The sequence below is a fragment of the Helicoverpa armigera genome, chromosome 11 (assembly GCF_030705265.1).
Source record: "Helicoverpa armigera isolate CAAS_96S chromosome 11, ASM3070526v1, whole genome shotgun sequence".
In the NCBI taxonomy this organism is placed as follows: domain Eukaryota; kingdom Metazoa; phylum Arthropoda; class Insecta; order Lepidoptera; family Noctuidae; genus Helicoverpa; species Helicoverpa armigera.
The window spans coordinates 6923118-6944823 of record NC_087130.1 but is presented as its reverse complement, the minus strand read 5'-3'; the positions used below and the strand labels follow the sequence as shown (position 1 = coordinate 6944823).

The following is a 21706-nucleotide window of genomic DNA, read 5'->3' as shown; positions in this document are numbered from 1 at the left end:
TTAAATAAGGCTAGATGACATTTACGGAATTCCGAAAAAAAATTAACGAAAAGAAATTACGTACCAATTTTTTTATTCATTTGGGCCGAGAATCATTAGCATAATTACCTCCTTGAATATGGCACGGATGCAAATCAACAGCTTGTATATACTCAGCTGAATCCGGTTAGACGGGAAGCCGACCCCAACATAGTTGGGAAAAAGGCTCGGAGGATGATGAGCTGTTTTGACGTCGTTTCACGTGTGCCCCGTGGGAACTACTATTACCCGTACCGGGATAGAATATAGCCTATTTTATTCGGGAAGAGTGTAGCTATCCGACGCAGCTTTTTTTTCAAATCGGTTCAGTAGTTTCGGAGCCATTAGGGTACAAACAAAAAATGATTTTGGTCTCTTTATTATATTAGTAGGTATAGATCCATATTCTGGTGGATACTTCTCATACCTGGGCAAAATAGAGCCTATTATTCGGGGATAGCCTAGGTGCCTGACTACCCAATAGTGAGATTTTTTCAAAACAGTACAGCAGTTTCGGAGCTTTAAAGATACAAACATGTTTCCCCTTTCTGGTTACGTATCTACTAGGATTCATACAATATGGACTGTAGGGTTACAACAAGACTTCGTATTAGAGATTTTAAATTCGTCATAGGTGTCACAACAACTTTAGGTAGCATGCACCATGCAAACCAAGCACTGGGGATTAACTCCGCCAACTTCCTGAATCGCGGCTGTTTCAAGCGTCGGCGGCAAGCATTATGTTACTCTTTCGTATTCGAACCCGAAACCCCGCTCCTACGCAGACGGATCTGAAACGGCTTACCAACGGGGTATTCGATAGTTATGTGGTACATACTTCATTAATTTTTATGTATACAGAATGGTCCAAAAGCTGATGTCGAAACGCCAAATTTGGATTCCTCATGCATAGGGGCACAAAAAGAAACCCCATCATATAATTCTGTGATTTTCGAGTATTTTACTTTAAACAATTATTATTGGTTGTGGGTAGTCTGTTTTTCAGCTTTCTCTTATTTGGTGGTCTATGCCAGGGCTGTCCGACAATCCCAAGCAAAAAAAATGGAATCGCCCCCTTGCGCTAGACAATTACAATGATTGCCAATGATACAATCTTTACAGTTAAATGTTTATGGTCTCGTTTGAAAGCCTATACTTTTAACTTTAAGTAAAGGGTAGAAACAAAAAAAATCATTTCCGTATTTCAGGAGCTAATTATCTTTATTTAAGACAGCGACGAAAATTAGGCGAAAAATAAAATTGAGCTTAGCTGAAAAATTGAACATTTCAAACAAAATCAAGCATAGGTAATTGTTTCAGAATTTTGTATTTCCTCCTCTAGCCCTTATTACTGCTTTTTACGGTTTCTCATGGAACTGATGAGTTTTTAACTGCTTCTTGCGGTATTCCGTCCCATTCCTCTACCAGCGCCATTTTCAGCTCAAATGATTTTTTTGTTTCTACCTTTAATTTAAAGTTAAAAGTATAGGCTTTCAAACGAGACCATAAACATTTTACTGTAAATATTGTATCATTGGCAATCGTTTTATTTGTAAAGTGCAAGGGGGTGATTCCATTTTTTTGCTCGCGAGTGTAGATATGATTGATGGATGAAGCACTATTGCAGTTAATACCTAACTACCTAAAAATAATTAAAAAAAAAAACGAAATTTCTTTCAATTCAAATGTCTTTTTATAATTTTTGCATTTAAAAGTTTTAACAGAAAGATATTTGAAAGAAGATTCAAAGTTGAACAGGAAAATCAATATGTTTCCCCTGTTCACTAGCACAAATAACAGGAACGGCAAATATAAAAAAAAATATTTAATAGTATGAAAGTAAACGTTTTAGTAGGCAATGTCCCAGCCTGCAGTTTTGGAGACTTGCATGAAAATTTTCTTAAAACCGGGTGTCATGTCATGTTGGGGATCAAATAGAACAGAAGCGCGGATAGGGTAATTTACTACCTTTTTGCATTCATAATATCCATAGAATTCTTTACTTGTTAGTGTTACGTACGTTGAAGAAGAGTTGTCTTTTATTTGGTAACATCTTTCCCATTTGATCCATATTTCGAGGGACACCCTGTAGAAGATAGTTTATTGTAAACATATTGTAACGGTCGTTCGGATTTGCTATCAACGTCAAATGTGGAATTTTGAAATGAAAATCGTTGATCATTATTGGTAGGTCATAATTTAATGCAGTTTTCTTTTATCATTAAACATTTGCTTCTGCTTTTACTTATTAATATGACAAATGGAATATTGTTTGATATCTAGATTAAATATCTATTCTGTGAGACTATTTTAAACAACTTTTATATTTCCATCAGCATTTTGTACAACGATTGCTAAAATAGCGCTTTCGACACTAATTATAATTTTAAGGCAACGAAAAGACATGGCGGGACTTAATAAAATGATAAGCTGCGTTATGTATTACAATACTTGTGACCGTAAAATATAAAACAAAAATATAGAAATCCGAAAATTAATTCCTATATTTTTGTCCTGTTATGCAGAATACTGTACAACTCGATCATTTAGGGATGTTCAATGTCTCTCAGAAGCAGTAAGAACTCGAGAGATTCCATTAATGCACATGTTTCAACGTTAACATTTGTATGCTGAACATACGCACTCTATTTTAAGGTGTAGGCCACAACAATAGTTTGTTATATATTTATATTAAGTATATACAAAAAGTTTAAAATAAATACTAAATTGTCTTTCAATGAACTATTTTTATCAATCGCCATATTAAAACATCGAAGACAAACAATAAATATACAAAACAAATCAGTTTCAAGTAATTATAATTACTTATTTGTTTAACATTTTGAACATTATATTATGGTTCAGTCCGTAAAAATGGCCGCGTATAGCACTCCAATGCTGTCAATGTAATAAATTCAATAAAATGCGCAAACTTTTGTGCCATTTTACTAAGGATACAGACAAAGGATTGTTTCGCTCCACACATACAATACGTAACGAGACAACGCACACGTACACACTCGCGATAATAATGCACTACACTATCTCTTAAGTAACAACAACGTACTTATGTTATAGCTATTTGGAAAATAGGGCACATTTCAATGTATTTCCTTTGTTTGTATTGTGCTGCATACAATTCCAGACAACGTTATAAATACATGGACATTCTCAAGCTTTCATAAATAAGTTATACAACATTTTTGGGATAGAATCAAACTACGCGTGGTAGCGACTAGAATACATCTAAATAAATATAATATCTTCAGGAGTCACATGATTGAACGAACCTCGGAAGCATGTGAAAATTGCGTTATTTATAACAGTTAAAAGAAGTTACATCTATTGCGCCATTTTATTGTAAAATACTCCAGCATTGTAGCTTACTAACGGCAAGTGTTAGGCTTAAGACCCGTAATTGTATTAAAATCAAAACACTTTTTGACCTATTATATTAATTATGTACAGGAAAAATACAAGTGTTCACTGCAACCTATTGAATAAAGTATAGATGATTAGGCGAGCGCCTTTTATTATAAATGGACTAAGACAAACGGTGTTTGATTGCGTGTGTGTGAAAACAATGGGTATGACAAAACACTATTCAACTAGATCCGTTGATGATATCACGGATGCAAACATAGTTATAATGACTGTGGTGACACTTCAGTGATGGCCGGCAAAGCAAAGTCTAATAAGCAAGGTAGAGCAACTTGTCATACAGCACAAACTGACTCTGTCTGTGCCACTATAACATGCAAGGACTTGTTCTGCCGACCGAATAATATAAATAATAAACAGCTAATTTATAACTAAAGAATTCAATATTTTTCTTTTTATGTCTATTTTCTAATGAGATTTCTATTCATCTGCATTTTAATTATCAGTCACTAATCGATTGTCAATTATTGTCAGCATGACTAGGTATCGACACAGGCGCCCCAGCAGGCATCGTGACACTGGACACAGACATACAAGGACTAAGGTAGACAGGTGGAAGCAACTAGTACAGTAAGTATTATCGAAAATATTTCAACATAAATATGGAATGTAGCAAACACTCAATTGAAAAGACCCCCGGGTTCTGGCGTTCGGCCATAATAATTAATCTAATAATATTAAATTACAGACAATATTTACAATAAAATAGTAACTATGCAACGTAAATTAATATTCCTTGCGTTTACTGTACTGATATGCATCCTTTACATACAATTATAAATAAATATAAAAGTTGTTTAAACACAGAGTTATAGCTGCTGGATAGAAATTAAACTTTAAAATAGGTCACTTAAACATGAAACTGTACACTGCAAGACTTCAGCTCACCGTCGACGGGCCCTCGGCTAATACACGATATCATCGAGGGCGGCCGTCGAAAGATTCATTAAATATTATAATATACCTTTAATCGTTTCTATCTGAATCAATTTCACCTAAGACAACATACTTCAACGTAGACTTTATAACGTTATATCTTTTTACTTTATCTCAGTCTTAGTTTTCGCGAAACTCTTAGACGGCGCTCGGCGCGGCGGGCGAGCCGCCGGCACCGCCGCCGCCGCCCGCCGCTCCCGAATAAATAAATACCAAGTCTATAATACTCCGGGACGCGCGTGCACCGCGGCTCGTCCGACCGTCCCGATAATGGAATGTAAGCGTGATATGGTCTCCGGACGGCTGGCGCGGCGGTCACGCGTCGGGCGGCGGCTCGGGCGCGGCGCGGCGCGGCACCATGACGCAGGGCGGCGGCGCGGCGGGCGGCGCGGCGGGCAGGCACGGCGCCGGCCGCGCGCCCATGCGCACCCACCAGCGCGTGGCCTTCTGCAGCAGCCCGTCCTTCTTGCGCCGCGCCAGCGACGCCTCCGCGCCGCCCGCCCACTCGGGCACGTCGCTCACGCACTTGTTCGGTGGAGGCTGGAAGCTGCTTCTCGTCAGCTCGGCTTGCTGCAAACCACCATCATACATCTTACTTCATACAATCAATAGAACTTCTTGAGAGGTCTCGTGACTGAGCCGGACAGGACATTTAGGTTCTCGAAAACCAGAATATCTGATGGCCAGTCTGAGCAAGGCCCTAATTAAACTGTTAACTGTTAAATAGTTGCATAATCTAGGAAGATGAGCATATATGCATTTGTTTGTCAAGCATTTTCATATACAGATGGGTGTCAAGTTCTGGTAAATTATTGTTCATCAGGACCATCTACTTTTTTCAGCACTGATATTGGGAAGTGCAATGAGACAAACCCACCATTGACAAAGCCTATATTAAGTTGATGTTGTTGAAGTTCGCATGATACCTGGTAAGGGACTCGTAGCTGCAGATGCACGTCCTGGCCGTACTCGCCGTCGGGCAGCTGTATGCTGGGCGGCAGGCCGAGGCGCTCGGCGGCCGCGGCGGAGCGCGCGCGCGTCTCCTGCTCCACCATCTCTTGCAGCCGCCCCACCATCGCCTGCAGTCTCTGCTGCTTCTCCCATTCCCTGGAAACCAACACGAGTTCATCAGTATGAGAGCATGGCAACTATAAAATGAAGAGGATTATTGATGATGATATAGAGAGAAGGAAAGACTACAGGCCATGCTTCTGCAGTTCACAAGTGCACACAGAGTTCGGCGGATATAGAGGGCTTAAGCCAGTAAGAAGGTAATTGCATTTATTGAAGACTTGTATGATATTTAATATGGAAATAGTATTTTACTATTGAAATAAAACACTTCATAATTCGGTCACTATCCTGTTGGTAATCTCAATTACGTCAACACGATTTTGAGTGGCGGTATCAGTCATCCATAATCTAAACCTAATATATCTCCAGCAGAATTTAATAAAACATATGAAAAATAGCATTAAAGCATATTCGACCTAACTTTCAAACTATAATCAGAAAGAAGAAACAAGACCTAAGCCACCAACAACAACTAGACCAAGTGTTGGTCTAAACATGCTTTGGATTATTATTCATAGTATGGTTTGAATCTAGGTTCAGTAACACTTCAGCAATAGATTTGATCAAGAAGACACGCAGTGCTCTCAGATGATTGAATACAGAAAACGGAAAAAAATATTACATCTTACAGTCTGACTTGATCCACCTTAATGACAGGGGATGGTGCCACTACCCAAAAGGTACCAACAGGTGACCTTTCTTTGGAAGTCCTGAAGGGAGTTGGTACGCGAAGTGCTTCGTTAGTTAGTGCATGGCATACTCACAATGTGGAATGGTGATGTCTGTGATCGTGCCGTAGGCGCGGTCCCCCCGGCGCGCCCAGCCGCTCCATGCCCGCGCACCCCGGCACTTGTACCGAGAGCATCTGCAAATCACAACACACTACTCTCACTTATGTGGTTATCCTCGGGGTTAATATTCTATCGCTAAAAGTGTTACTCATGGATATAGCCGCCATACAGATCAAGCGCTTGTCCTTTGCCTCATATGTGAGAGTCTAGGACCAAAATCATGAAGAGCACATTTTTTTTTGGATATTTAACGTTGCTACTTTATACCTAAGTTTAGTATTGGCGATGTATTCAGCCTTATCACAATGGACTTAATCACATTATCAGAGAAGTGTTTGTATTTCAGTAGGTACATGTCTGCTGTAGCCTCTACCTCATATTACGACAGGCACAGCCGTGACGTGACGGCTATTACATTTGGTCACAGCCAGGGTTTAGTTAAATTAACCAAGCCATTGTTCAGATGGCATATAATAACATGGACTTGGGTATTCATACAATACAAAATTGTTTCTATATTTACTAAAGTTAATATTAGTTTATGGGATCATATTGTTCTATCAGATATTGTTTGACTTGTTGTGTAAGGTGGATACCCTCGAGAGAAAATCCTGATATTGGATTATTTCTGTATTAACATTAAAACAAAGCATTCAATACCTATACCTACTTGCTTTATCTAAATAGGATATTCCAATAATTATTTGAGTTAATTTTACCTCAAGTAATTATGGAATTTTAAATGGAATTAGGTATGCTTATCAGAGAATTTTCAGCTGATATGTGTTTCCTGACAAATTCATCAATTATTGCAAAATGAACTTAAGCTTTATGAAAATAAGATAGAATATATGTAAAGTCATAAGAACATACAATTCATACTGTAACATGAACATACACAAATTATGTTTAACATGTTATGTATTCGAAGGTTCTGATTTCTAATTTTTATATGTATATTTTTTTTATATTGATTTCTTTCATTGGCTTGGAAACAGACACTGTCTGGACAGCAACATGGATTAAGTTGATTTACTTTTAAATCTCACCAACTAGACTGCAATTATCTTGTCCGACAAATAATTACAATTGTATAAAAAGATATATTACTTAAGATGTTCATAGAATTTATATTATTTCTTACCATTTCTAATTATCATAGTAGACTCATTAATTTGTGAAATTTACAGAGCTCTAATGACTAAAAGTAATTAATATTATTTTATAAGAAGCAATAAATAACTTATTCACTTTAAAGTGTCAGATACCCCAGAAAATAATAACTATATTACAGAAAAATTTTGAGAAGATAAGTGTATGTGTCATGTGCTATTTTAACTCTGCAATTGATAATATTTTTTGATATCTTTAAATAGTAAACAAGTATTTAGGTATAGAAGGAGAGGTCAACGCACTGTCACATTCTTTTGTTTGGTTGAACAATCAGTTATCAACTGAGGAAGGTGCCTTAGTATCACATTGTTTCACAAATAAAAACTAATATTTTGATAAGTATGAACACAAAAACAATTCATTTAAATGATTGTGCTTATCTGAATCAAAATAATGTTTCAAAAAGGGCATTGTTCTACTATTCAAGCTTTAAAAGATTACAAATAAGAACACATAATGTGGTAAGCAAGAAACATCATGACTATGTATTGTTTTGTCCAAAGTAAGTTACTTAGGGCCATATGTTTTTGATCGTTCAATATCAGCATTAAAGCATAAACATTAGCAAAAAAGAAGTACCTATTACTACCTATCCTATATAACCTGGATAGAAAATCTGTCAATCATTGAAATGGGTTATTTGGGCTTTGCATCATTTTGATCTTGTATTGAAACAAAACAAACTAAAGTCAATGTACTCATTAATGAAACATGCTTATCTGTCAACATTTAAGAATATTTTCCACATTGAATCTATAGCCATATTTTTATGCATGATTTACTATAACACATTCATATCACTGTTTACAACTAAGCAACCAGAAAATGGACACAACAGAGTACTGACATTGAGGAAATTGTATATCTCAATCGGACTAACCTAAAAACATGATCAGGACGAAGATTACAGAATGAGTTGTAAGACCATTTCTATACTAAATATGAAGATATCTTGGCTACGTATTAGTCAGTTATATTTAAGAATCTTCAGGATAATAATTTATGCCTATTGAAATGTCTTTACCAATAATAATTTTTTTTATAGATTATCAACATTTTTATCATTCAGTTTCCACTTCTGTTATCAAGATAAGAACACATGTGTCTATGTGAGTCTCTGGTTGAAATACAATTCTTTAGGGTTTATTAAAGTGTGAAATATCCATGACAAGTACATGTAGTAGTTACATGTCATGAATAGCTCTGCACTGGCACACAATGTTGATTAATATTCAACAGACATTCATTATGATTTTGGGCAATGTTCTAATTAAATACCATTTCAATATTCTTACAAAAATAATGATTTTACGACACCGAGATTATTCATTAGCTAAACCAATGATAATGTAATGTCTGGGATGGAAATAACCTTTTTGTTGTGATAAGATTTGATTTGATTTGTTACACAAAGTATTGAACCATTTTTCCTCAAGAACTGTATTTGTAGTCAGGAATAGACAGCATTACAAGATAGTTAAGAATTATTTCAATAATCTTTAAGTATACCCACTGTTTCTGATGAGCATATTTTCAAGCTTTGCACTTATTATTGAGTTGGCATGTCACTACTATTATACAGCAAGAGGTGATTACGGAACTGTCTGTCATGAAAATTTATTTAAATTCACACAAACAACGTCTGGGTGTGACGTCGCTATCGGCGCGCCTCTTATCACTTGGCACGCTCCCGCCGTCTCGCGGCCATCCGAGTCGCCTCGGGCCTCACTCGATTCCAGTACAAACATTCTTCTATTCTGACCATATTGCAGATATTATTTACTCATTATCGTTTAACTATTTCACTATGATAATTTGGTTAATGTAATGGTAACATTGACTGACATCACGCTGTAGTTTTCACGAGATCATTCTTGGAGTCAAATTTTATTTAATAGGTCTGGGTAAATCAACACTACTTACTATTTGAAACAGTGTCGTCCACAATTCTTGTAGGTTTTCCACCTATGGATGACAGTTAGTGATGTGCATAAAAATCCAAATACGATGGCACAACAATCGAGACACAAATAAGTGAATCGATCACGAACATTTAATGTTATGTTTGATAATTACACTACACAGTCACTGACATTTGCATATTTTGTTTTGTTGAAGCTGTAAATATTTTAAACAAAACAATCACAGAGCACTATAGAGATATTAGCGCATTTACAATAATTAACTATCATTCACTAATAAATAAAAATATGTTATTCAAGGCATTAACACTATAAAAATAAAATTATTTATTAATTAAGAATAACATATAAATTCCACTATCGCGTGTTTTGTGATGGAGTTTCTTAACTCCTTTTTTCATATTGGCAGAAAGACGCCTGCCATCGAGCGAGTCTTGTTGTTCAATGACGCGGACGGACGCGGCGCGCGGTGTTCGCAGTCGCGTAGCGGGGAGGACGGGCGAGCGGGCGGTGCACCGGCTGCCCCGATGTCGCCGCACACTAAAGCGTTCGTAGTATCATAGTGTGTAACATTGCTATCTCACACATACAAACAATCTGTCTAGTTCACTTTGTGTGCTCAATCGGTACTTCGGTCGTCGGTACACGACTGTGCTTCGGTAGGTGGGTGCGATGATACGATGTAGCTAGTGCGAGAGTGAGTGTGTTTAGAGATTATAATAGTGAGCCAGCCGTGTGTGTGCATATGAGCTGGCACACATGTAAGAGAAGCTCGATTGCTGCTACCGTCGTAGTTGTTATATATGCGCACCTATAACTGTAATGCCGGCCATACACTCTACGGTCTACCGGAGAGGTAATCTGTGCAGGTATGCCCGCGCAGGTCAACCGAACATTGGTAGCGTGTATGGGGACGTTCCGGTGTATCGGAGCGGTCCTCAGTTCTTTTTACGATGGCATCGAATGTGGACGATGACACGCTGGAATTGCTAGGTCTTGCTTTAATTTTGAAGATGAATAATACGAAAAAGAAGCGAAAAAAGTGGTGTAAGCATTGGTTATTGAAAAGAAAAACATAGTTATGTTAATTTATTAAGTGAATTGAAATTTGAACCAGAAGATTTGAAAGAAACACTAGAAAACAACTGACGCGACCTGCGCAGGCGACCGGAGTACACGCACACACGCACAGGTACACCGTACGGTGTCACTCGAAAGAATCGATTTTCGATCTTGCGCCGGTTGCCTGCGCAGGTTCAAAAAACTGCACAGGTCTATTCCCACACACATTCCGGTCTACCTGCGCAGGCATACCTGCACAGGTGGACCTTTCCGGTAGACCGTAGCGTGTATGGCCGACTTTATAGTGAGCGATGACGCGTTTGTCGGCTCGCGAGACGAGACGGTTGGCATTGCTCAATGATCGAGTTGTAGTCATAGAATGTACGTAGGTAGGTAACTAATAATCATAGGTGTATGATTTTTTTTCTGTATTTATACGAAGTTCACCGTAAAAATTAAGCTTGCTAGATCCAAAGATTATACTTATGTGTAATCTTATGGTTAGGGAATTAAGGTCGAGTTTCATGGCATAAGTAAAACCCTGACACCAGAGCCACACAGTCCACTCGATAAGAAGATGGCATAAGTAGTTATTAGGATAAAGGTCAGTCCAGCAGAGGACTTTTGAGGCTTATGATAACGTTACGTTAAGAACTTCTTTTAAAATCCGTTTAAATATGACCCTATCTATGTCTCCGGAGTACCACCTACAGCCGTGCAAATTTCATTTCAATCGGTCTAGTGGTTTTTACAAACTAACTTACTTTCACATTAAAGTATTTTTATTAAGTATTTAAGTTATCTACCCCTTGTAAACTAAACATCGTCTTCTAGACCAATGCAAATGTTTTTTTTATTTAGCTTTATACCCCTGTATCAGTGGAAAGTTCTCATCAATAGGAATATAATAAGCCCAAACACAAGGTTGTTACTATACATATACCGTTGCGGAGTTCCCTCAACTCTCTCTCACCTCCATCATCAATTTAGCTTTAAACATATTATTATATTGTTCTACTATGATGTTATCAGTCATAATCTGTTAAGTCTTTACCATAGGGTAAGTCTCTTTCTTAAAAAAAAAATGGTTCAAATCGGTTCGTAAACGACGGAGATATGTGCGAAAAAATACAAACACCCGAACTGAGAATCTCTTCCTTTATGGAAAATCAGTTAAAAACCCTATAGTCCAGACATTTTGTTAAGGACTACCTTGTAATAATTTAGATTCGATGTTTAAAGTTCTTCGTATTACCGAGTGTCATTGACTATAATATTATTTTATTACAAATAGGAACCAAAACACAGAGAAAGAAAGTCTTTTCACGTATAGTAGTTTTTCACAGCTAGGAAGGAGACTTTGTTGCAGTTCTAATTCAGCGTTATTTAAAGTCTTTTTTCTAGTTAATTTCCATTAAGTTGCTATAGGGAGAAGTAAATCGTAAGGCAAGGGTATAAGAGTCTGAAGCTCACTATTCTTAAAGATTTTTCGTCTGCTTTTGCTGACTTTTGGATGATTTTAATAATAATCTGTAATATTTTGTAAATGTATTATAAATATATTGCAGCGATCGCGATGTGGGCATACCCATTTGTAAGATAGTGATGACAACGACTCACGGGGTTGGCGGCGGCGGCTGCGGCGGCAGCGTGTCGGCGGCGCAAGTGCGGGCGGGCCAGCGCGCCCGCGGCCGCACACACCAATACAGCGGCGCCAACGCATACGCCCGCCCACCACCACTCTGAAAAAAACACATTACAGGTTATGCAACAATAAAAAAAAAAATACAATCGATTAACCATGATACAACTTAATCGAATTAAACATAAGGCGTTGGTACATCACTATAATATAATTTTGACAGATTGACATTGACAGAGACATAATAATCGTATTGTGACAAAAGTTTAGTTATAAAAAATTTAAGGAAAATAAAATAGTTTAAAAGACCGCAAGTTTTTCACTTGTAAGAAGTTTACGGCAATGGCAAAAAATTGACGCAGGTGTCGCGACATGGCTGTTTTAGGAAATATCTTCATAAGGTAGCAAGACGGGAGGTAACGCTTTTCTGTCATCATCATCATACCCTTGACCATAGATTTAAAATAAGTTCGCGCCCTGCGCCCTTGACCAGTTTTCTGCTTTGAAAGAACCGCGTCTTGCCCTCAGATCAGTGGTCGGGGATGAACTTTCGCTGTTGATCTTGGTTACAGCTCGGTATGGTTGGCAGCGAGGATTTTTGGAATCCAGGCATCTTCCTTCAAAGATGTCATCAATGGTAGACATCCTTGCTGTCTCGATTCTCTCTTTATTCACTCCGTCGCAAGCGCACGTGTAGGCGCAGCAGGCGAGTGCCTTGCTTATACCATCATGACTAGCCAACGGGTGATAAATCGGGGACCATAGCACTGCATTGCACGGCTTTGTTTAGAATAGCGCTTGAGAGGCTGCGAAAGTCATGCGTAGCTGTTCTCATGACTCCTCTGACAACAAAACGGGAGTTGGACTTGATGGCAGAGTTTTTAGTGGGTGGAGTCCCACATAACCAGCTCGTTTCTCCGAGTGATGGTGGTATGCGTCTTCTTCGTTAGACACTTAAAAATAAAGGTACACAATTTTATCTTTGCTATGCAAACATGACGTCTGTGTTTTCTGGTATTTAATATTCATATAATCTTAAACGTTTACCTACTACCTATCGTGGTTCGCCTTCATCTTCTCGTGTTTGTGTTTTATTTGGTTCGGAAGTCATCAAATTGTCCTCCCAGTGCGTCACTCTTACCGACGAAAAGAGCCCTTTATGTACCAGGGCCTTAGTAAATCTTTCGTACAATTCCGCAGCCCCGGTAGCGTTTATGTTCATCTATTTAACCTCTTTCAATCTTTAACTGACTGCAAAAAAGTTTTTTTTTACCGTTGCATTTGGTTTTCAATATGGCGTGACCAAAACTAAAGGGAAGTCGATGGGGGCAGTCTTCGCGGGACTCATTTCTCTAGGACTCTTTTTGTATTTGACCGCCTCTTGTGTCTCCGAGTCTGGGTGCCGCAAGTGTCGAACTCCTAACCAGTTGTCCTAACCTGTTGTTGTAATTTTGAACAGACCAGTTGGCTAAGCGTTATTTAGTTGTAGTGTTGAACGTAGCATCTAACAAAGAGTCTAAACGACGTATAGACGTATGATTGAATGCTTGTTCAGTGACAGCTTTTGAATTTAACGGCTATTTCAATAAGTTGGCTCATTGGCTTGACTTTTATTCGAAAGAGGATACTTTCGAACCAAACTAAACCACACCTCGCTTTTCTCTTCATGGTTACCTACATATGACAGTTCGCAACGCGGCAATGAAGTTGAATGGATATTATTTACCTAATTTATTAAAATGTAGGTACTTCCTGTTCCTATACCTCTCATTTTTTATTAGGTTTCCAATTATTTATCAACAATTAATAGATGTTTAAATAGCTGACTTAAACTTGAAATACGTAAATAATTACGATAGGTAGACATAAAAAGTGTTAAAAAGTTACAGGTTAGACCTATACCTAATGTTTATTAAAAAAATAAATGGCATAACTATTACATTTTGGCTTGTGTTTAAACACCACCCAAAAAAGTACCTATTTTACTACCAAAAAAATTCTAAACGGTTACCAAAATGGATAAATGGTCACCAAATAACGTTTCCAAAAATATTATTAGATAAAACCATTTTTTCGTATTATTGACTACTAAAAAAATATATGGACGCCTTTAAAATACACTTTAGACCAAATATTATATATTGTCACTACTTAGATATTACCAATTATGTAAAACCAAGACTCCTAATTTGATCATTTTTGTTAAGACTAATAAAGCTAGCGATCGCTAGAATATTTCCCAAATACCAATTAATATACTAGGGTTCCCAAACGTAGGTCGCTTATTTATTGTTATATGAATTTGTGTGTAACTCAGTGCGTTTAAAATGTAAGCACGCAACATGAAGCAAGCATGGCTTCTGTCAAGGCTCCGGCGCTGCAGTACTCAGGCGGTCCCATGCGAGCTTATCGTCGCAGATGGTTTTCACGCTCATCACCGCAGCTTCGGCTTGCTGGCCGGCTCGGCCGGCCAGCCTCAGTCGCGGCGGCGAGCCTTAAAACTACCTGCGCCTCAGCTCGCAGGCCGCCTCGCCCCTCTGCGCCTACGCGGTTTTGAATTGCACTCTAGGGGTAGGGCAGACAAGACTACGTGGAGTCGGTTTTGCAGCGATTCGTTTTCGTCACTAACTTTGATTTTTGGTAGTAATTTTAATCTTTTAGTTGGATAGAATTTGGTGACCATTAATCCATTTTGGGAACCAAAAATAATATTTGTGCGAGATTTGCGATTTTTCTGATGTTATTTTATTTTTTTTGGATCATAACATTATATACTTTAGTGCCCTTTTAAAAAAGTCAATTTATTTTTTTTGGAGTTGTTTATTTTATTTGGTGCCTCAGCTTAGAGTCTTAAAAATATTTTTGGTGACCGCCTAAATTATACCCTTACATTTTTCATTAAAAATACCAAACAACGACAAGAAAATATCACGTCAAAGGAAACCGAGCAAAATTGTAATGCAATTTTAAGCTAGTTTAATTTTTTCGTAGCTAGTTACGTAGCACTTGCGTAGACGTATCGTCGTAGCAAACGTAGATCAAAATTTCGTCAGCGTTCACTGCAACATACGTGTTATGCTTGAAATCTCTTGGTCAAACAAAATAAATTATCCATTTTTCGTGAATAATAATGTTTTATTTTTGTAATCAATGTCAAAACATTAGTTATAAATTCTTCGGTTAATGCAGTTTCGCATTATGTGCCATTCTATTTTTGCTGGAGAGTTTGTTTGCGTGGTTGAGTTAAATTTAGCAAAGCTTTATCAGAATATCTCTCTTGACGGCCGACCGGAGTAAGACCGAGCGCACGTTTTCATAACTTAATTGTATGGTATGTACCTCGGTATTTACATACCAGCATAATGATGCCTAAATACATAGTTATTTATTGGACGGGGCGTGACCAATATACCTAAACAGATATTTTTTTTCGATTTGGCATGTTAAATTGATTAGTATTTTAGTTTTTCCCAGTGGGAATTAGGACGGGATAGTCCAAAGATTGTACTGATATTATATCACCATCGTGATATCTTACATTGAATATGAAAAATAAGTATTAAATTCTTGACCGTTATTTGAAGCTTACTAGTTTGAGATAGGCACCTACGTGTTTTCCGCTTTTATCTCCGTCCTTTTCTACCCCATATCTTGCATCTCTCTCGCACATCGACCAGTTTCACTCCCCACCAGGCAGGAGGCGACGAGTGTTCTCGGCGGCCACAGTTCGTCATTGGCGTCTTGTTTTCCGCCCGAGAAGGTTGGTCTAACCAACCGCTGTAGTATTTCGTTGAAAAATAAACTCAGTGCTCTCGCAGAACACAGGTGAGTTTATAATATTTTATACAATGTGTTAACGGTTTTACCGTTCGATATTCGATTTTGCGAAATCAAGTGTTAATATTTTGTACATCTACCCCTTTTTTGTCACGAGTTTCTTCCGTGTACTTTTTTTTTTTTCAGTAATTTGTTTTCAGAATGAGTGACTTATAAAGCAAATACAGATGCGGTAAATAATAAAGCTACCACAGCCCGTGCACGTGACTATGGAAAAGAAAGCAAGCCCGATGTCCCTAAGGCACCTGTGGCCCTAGTTCAATCCTGCAAGGCGTTTCAACGGTTTGACAAAAAAGAATGGTGTGAGGTGCGGTCCAACCAGCATCTCCTTAGTTCGGACTGATCACTACCGCACTTGAAGAGGGCTGATGGTGTCAAGAAAGCTTTTCGGCCTTGAAAGACTTGGTACGCTCCCTCGGACTGCCAGTAAGTCTGTTAGCCACCCCCCATGGGGGTCGGCTCATTATCACGGCGTGTGATGGTTTTCGACCTCGAAAGACTTGGTACGCTCCCTTCGGACTGCCAGTAAGTCTGTTAGCCACCCCCCGTAGGGGTCGGCTCATTATCTCGGCGTGTGATGCTTTTCGGCCTTGAAAGACTTGGTACGCTCCGCCTAGGACTGCCAGTAAGTATGTTAGCCACCCCCCGCAGTGTTTGGCTCATTTTCACGGACCCGCGCAGGGTACCAATCTTGCATGTTGCGAGACGCAGCATCATTACAAAGTGGGGACCAGTAAGTATACTAGCCACCCCCCACAGGGGTCGGTTCATTATCACGGACCCGCGCAGGGTACCAATCTTGCATTTTGCGAGTCGCAGCATCATTACAAAGCAGGGACCAGTAAGTATGTTAGCCACCCCCCGCAGGGGTCGGTTCATTATCACGGGACCCGCGCAGGGTACCAATCTTGCATGTTGCGAGTAGCAGCATCATTACAAAGCAGGGACCAGTAAGTATACTTGCCACCCCCCGCAGGGGTCGGCTCATTATCACGGACCCTCGCAGGGTACCAAGCATGCATGTTGCGGGTCGTACCATCATTGCAATCTACCCTCGCAGGGTGGCTATTTGGATCGACTTATAACCTATTGGCTATTTGGATCGAAGAGTCGCCATTATAACCTTCCCTCGAAGGGAAATGGTAATCACACTCACGCTGAATGGCGTGTGACGCAAAACTCTAAAGGCTCCCTTGGGACATCACGAGTAAATTACAATAGGAACCATGTCCAACAGACGAAACAAAGCGTCCAGGACCGCAGGCGGACTTTGATGCGTCCAACAAGGCACGTAAGTTATGACTTTCGAGGCGGGTTGCCTAACATTATATCAAGACCAATGGAAAGAAATGGGAGCTCCGCCTTTGTCAAAAATAATAACTGGGTATCGGATACCATTGGCCAAAAGCCACCTTTGATAGATAATGCCAGATTTGACCAGAGAGTCCAAAGAGATGGATGTCGTCATATCCCAAATGATAAAACAAAAAGTTCTATTGATAGCTGCAAATTCTGCCAGCTTTCTTTCCAATATGTTTCTTGTGCCCAAAGGCAACGGAAAGAACCGTCCAATATTCAATCTCAAGGTTCTCAACAAGTTCATAATTACGGAACCCTTCAGTTTAATAAATGTTTTTCGGGTGCTAGAGTTTCTTCAGAAAGACGAATGGCTGTGCAAGTGGATCTCGCCCAGGCTTACTTCTACCTTCCGTTAGCCGAAGGTCACAGACATGTTCTTCGACTAGTATACAGAAGAAGACTGCTTCAGATTACGTGCCTACCATTTGGCTTAAGCACGGCACCCAAGACCTTCGCCACAGTGACCAATTGGGTGGCTCAAACTTTGAAAACTCAAGGGTTACTTATAATTGTGTATCTCGATTTTCTGGTGGCTCACCAAGATATATTCGCCTACTTTGGGATCATTTGCACCACGTTTTGGATGGCAAGTGAATAAATCGCAAGCATTATCAACAAGATAATGACAAAACGCACTACGTGACAAACAGCACGACAAACTTAGAAGACCTGCATAGCTTGATAGGACTTTAAAACTTCGCAAGTTTTTGTTGTCCCATACGGCAGACTGCATTACCGGGCTCTCCTCATTTCCCTCAATGCAGTGTTGAACAGCAATCTATACCTACCCTATTCATGGAACCGTGAGCCAAACGGTGAACAAACCATAAAAAGGGTTCTTATAAGTCACGATTGAAGTAATGATCATATTTTATAAAAATAACTACGAAAGTAATATACTGACAACATTAGAAATTATATTTTAGAACGATGTCTGTGGAACTTATGCAATCTTTTCAAACTTATTTGAAATCAAATATAATAAATGCCGTAAATTGTTTTCTTAATTTTAATTAAATATGTAGTAAATCGTTTACATGTAAAAGGAACCTAGAAGTCTTGACTGTCATACATAGAACCCTACTTAATTGAAGACCACAGATACTAAGAACATTTTACATAAAATGTGACGTTTTTGTCATCGGTCGGGTTATACCCACCATTTTGAAAAGTGTCATTCGTTGGTTACATTGTGGGCTCACGGCTCGGTGAATGGAGTATAGCAATGTTGAACCTACCAGCAGATGCCTATGCAGATCTAAAGTGGTGGCTGGTCAGCTGCCACCAAACCTTGGATATTCATACGCCACTTCCCTGTCACCTTATAACCACGGACGCCTCCGATGTAGGATGGGGGCACAACTGAACGGAACTCCCGTAATGGGTTCATGGAACAAGAGAGAAAAAGGCTTTCACTGCGATCTGAAAGAGACGCTTGCAGTATTAACTGGATAATCACGGCGAGTTGCTAAGGAGATCAACAGCCATTTTTCAATGCAAAAATGGGACTGTAGTGTCATATCTAAGAAATCAAGGTGGCACCCGATCAAGGAGCCTACCGAACTTGACGTACAAAGTATTCAGTTATCTCGAGCTGTATCAAATCTATCACGTCGTGAATCATATACCAGCCCTATTCAACAGTCATGCAGACCATCTCTCCCGACACAAACCTCCACCGGAGGGGCATCTTGTATCAGCAGTGGACCTATTTGCCTCGAAGCGAGCCCAGGGATACATAGTTGTGTACTACGTGCCCCTAGATCTGAAGGACCCGAGAGCGGGGTTCCACGATGCCCTTTTTCTCAAGTTTGGACTTACCCGCTAGCATGGGTATTACCGCCACCTGACCTTATACCGTAGGTCCTCAGTCATCTCAATTCAGGAACGGGAGTTAATCTCATAGTAGTTCCTTCGGTGGCACCAGGTATTTTGGCGAGCAGATTTGAAGTCCCAATCATTAGCAGTATCCTACTCACTGATGAACCTCGAGCAGAAACCGATAGACACAGCAACGGGGATACCCCCTGCCAAGGTCAAGGAAATGGGAGGGGAGGGACAAGGAGTCTCTCCGACTGAAGTCTTCTTCAATCCACACGCAAGACTTATCAATCAGCTTGGAGTCGATGGTTAAATTGGGGCGAAAAGTATGAAATTGGATCCTATGAATCCTTGAATCCCTATTTGGACCTATACTTACCCAATTTTTTGCGGACTTACATAGTAAATAAACTAGCATACAATACTATTTTATTACACAAGTCAGTTATAGCTACACTATGCAATGCAGAAACCACTGGAGAGCTAGGTTCACACGTTCTAGTCGGATACATTTTAAAATTAATAGCGCTGAGCAAACCTGTTCCCCGGGAAGCCGTCCATCTGGAATATTGACCAATTGGTAACCTACTTAAGTGCAGTAAACGTAGACAAGAATAATCCTTTTGCAACTTCCAGGCACACTGCTGCTCTTTCTTTGCTAGCTTGTTTCGGAAAGGCGAGTCCATGATCTTTCCTTGCTTGCAATAGACCCAGAACATTTCAAAACAACAAAGATAATTTAATCTTATGGCCAGTCTTTGGCTCTAAGACCGACAGTTCTAGTCATAGGCAGTCGGGTTGTTGTTTGATGGATAATCAGGAAAATATAAATCTAAGTCCAGTGTATTGGGTCAGAAAGACTAAAGCCTTGTTAGAAGATAGACGAACATCGGCTAATTCCTTAAATTTATTTATATCCGTTAGAGGCCAACCAAAGGCAGGCACCCGAACGATGATTGCGGGTGGATTAAGACATTGTTAAAAGAGGCAGGAATAACTACAACCCCAGGAAGCTTCCACTCGGCGGTAGCGTCAAAATCGGGGTTGACAATATACCTTTGGACGATATATTAGCCAAGGGTAATTGGCGATCAGGCAATACATTTGCCCATTTTTACAGAAGGGAAAGATACCCACTAAATAGAAGTAGCAAGTTATCTCGATTATTTAATTAATCCAGCTGATTAATGTCTATATTTTTGTTACTATTGTTATTAAGAAGTATCGCAATATTTTTGTTAATTACTATTAGAAAATGAAATCAATTTTGCTTTTGTTCTTGCATCTCTCTTTTAATTTTTATTACTCATCCTCCGAGCCCCTTTCCCAACTATGTTGGGGTCGGCTTCCAGTCTAACAGGATGTAGCTGAGTACCAGTACCAGTTAACTTTTATTACATTAGTATTCCAGGACGCAATACACATACTTACATGTGATTACTCGTGTACCTAAGTACCTATTTACATACACAATTTCATTGTGCTTTTGCTCACATTGGCGTCCACTTCCACCAGGCGATAACAAACACGTCTCAAACTAGTAAGCTTCAAATAACGGTCAAGAATTTAATAGCAGCGTTTTACCTGAAATAAAACGCATATTAAATACTTACCTTATTTGAAGCTTACATTTTAATTTCTGCCTGGTGTTTTCGACTCAATGACGAACTGTGGCCGCCGAGAACACTCGTCGCCTCCTGCCTGGTGGGGAGTGAAACTGGTCGATGTGCGAGAGAGATGCAAGATATGGGGTAGAAAAGGACGGAGATAAAAGCGGAAAACACGTAGGTGCCTATCTCAAACTAGTAAGCTTCAAATAAGGTAAGTATTTAATATGCGTTTTATTTCAGGTAAAACGCTGCTATTCAGTACATGTTGAACGTATTGAACAGGACTGAGATAGGATTTGGTCGGCTACGTAGGAATGTTGTCAAAGACTGGATAATGTAGAGGCGGATTACATCGGCGGAGTATCAATGACAGGAGGGATGTGTCAGCCGCGTCACTCCTAGCGGGCAGCATCAGCGAGCCGGATCTCGTTAAAAGTTAGCGCGATCGCGGGTTAGTGTCGGCGGTTGAGGCCAAAACAAACGGCATGTGGTCGTGCGTACTCGACAAAAATTCGACATCGTTCGCCCAAGAATGCACAGTGCGGTTATTTATAGAGGTTGGGAGGAGCGCGGGGGCGGCGGCGACGTCTGGTGTCGGTCTGCCGGGGCCTGCCGCCGATCACCGAAATAGCTTCTCCAGCTGGCGGTACCTGGCCACGTGGCGCGAACTCGCCCGTTGAGTGCTGGCTTACCTGCTTGAGCCTTGTCAGCGACCACGTCCTCGCCGCGCTCGTATCACTGTCGTAAACGCACTGCTCTACTAGCCAGTAGGCCGCTCTACGTAACAGTTTGTACTACATCTTAACAAGGTTGAATTGAAAAACACAAACGCGAAGGGCCCGCGCCGACGATTGATTCGATTGTGTTGTGCGAATTGTGTAGATTGAAGGCATATCAACTATAGCGCTGAGATTCAACATGTTTACCCAAAAATCTGTCACTAACCAAGTTCTGAAGAGGTGTGGCAAAAAGCGTCACAATTATAATCTATTTTGTGGTAAACAAATAGACCGTGATAGC

General features: G+C 39.6%; 1 protein-coding gene and 1 long non-coding RNA gene across 7 annotated transcripts in view; one reads left to right on the top strand and one right to left on the bottom strand.

The window, feature by feature from the left end:
• Positions 1 to 2196: 2196 nt before the first annotated feature.
• Positions 2197 to 21706, bottom strand: part of LOC110379624 (uncharacterized) — a 36604-nt gene continuing 17094 nt past the window's right edge. The window contains exons 2-5 of one of the 6 annotated variants that reach the window (XM_049850772.2): positions 12038 to 12159; positions 6234 to 6351; positions 5322 to 5502; positions 2197 to 4965 (exon numbers count right to left, since the gene is read on the bottom strand). In XM_049850772.2, coding sequence (XP_049706729.1) covers positions 4711 to 4965; positions 5322 to 5502; positions 6234 to 6351; positions 12038 to 12159 — 676 coding nt within the window. In that variant the 3' untranslated portion in view covers positions 2197 to 4710. Of the gene's footprint in view, positions 4966 to 5321; positions 5503 to 6233; positions 6352 to 8946; positions 9324 to 9356; positions 9847 to 12037; positions 12160 to 21706 lie in introns of those variants that run through there. The other 5 variants (XM_049850773.2, XM_049850775.2, XM_049850776.2 and 2 more) reach the window with 5 other exon arrangements.
• LOC126056763 (uncharacterized) lies at positions 9920 to 12368 on the top strand. Its single transcript, XR_010276949.1, has 2 exons — positions 9920 to 10052; positions 11986 to 12368. It is a non-coding gene; the product is annotated as an uncharacterized LOC126056763 (long non-coding RNA).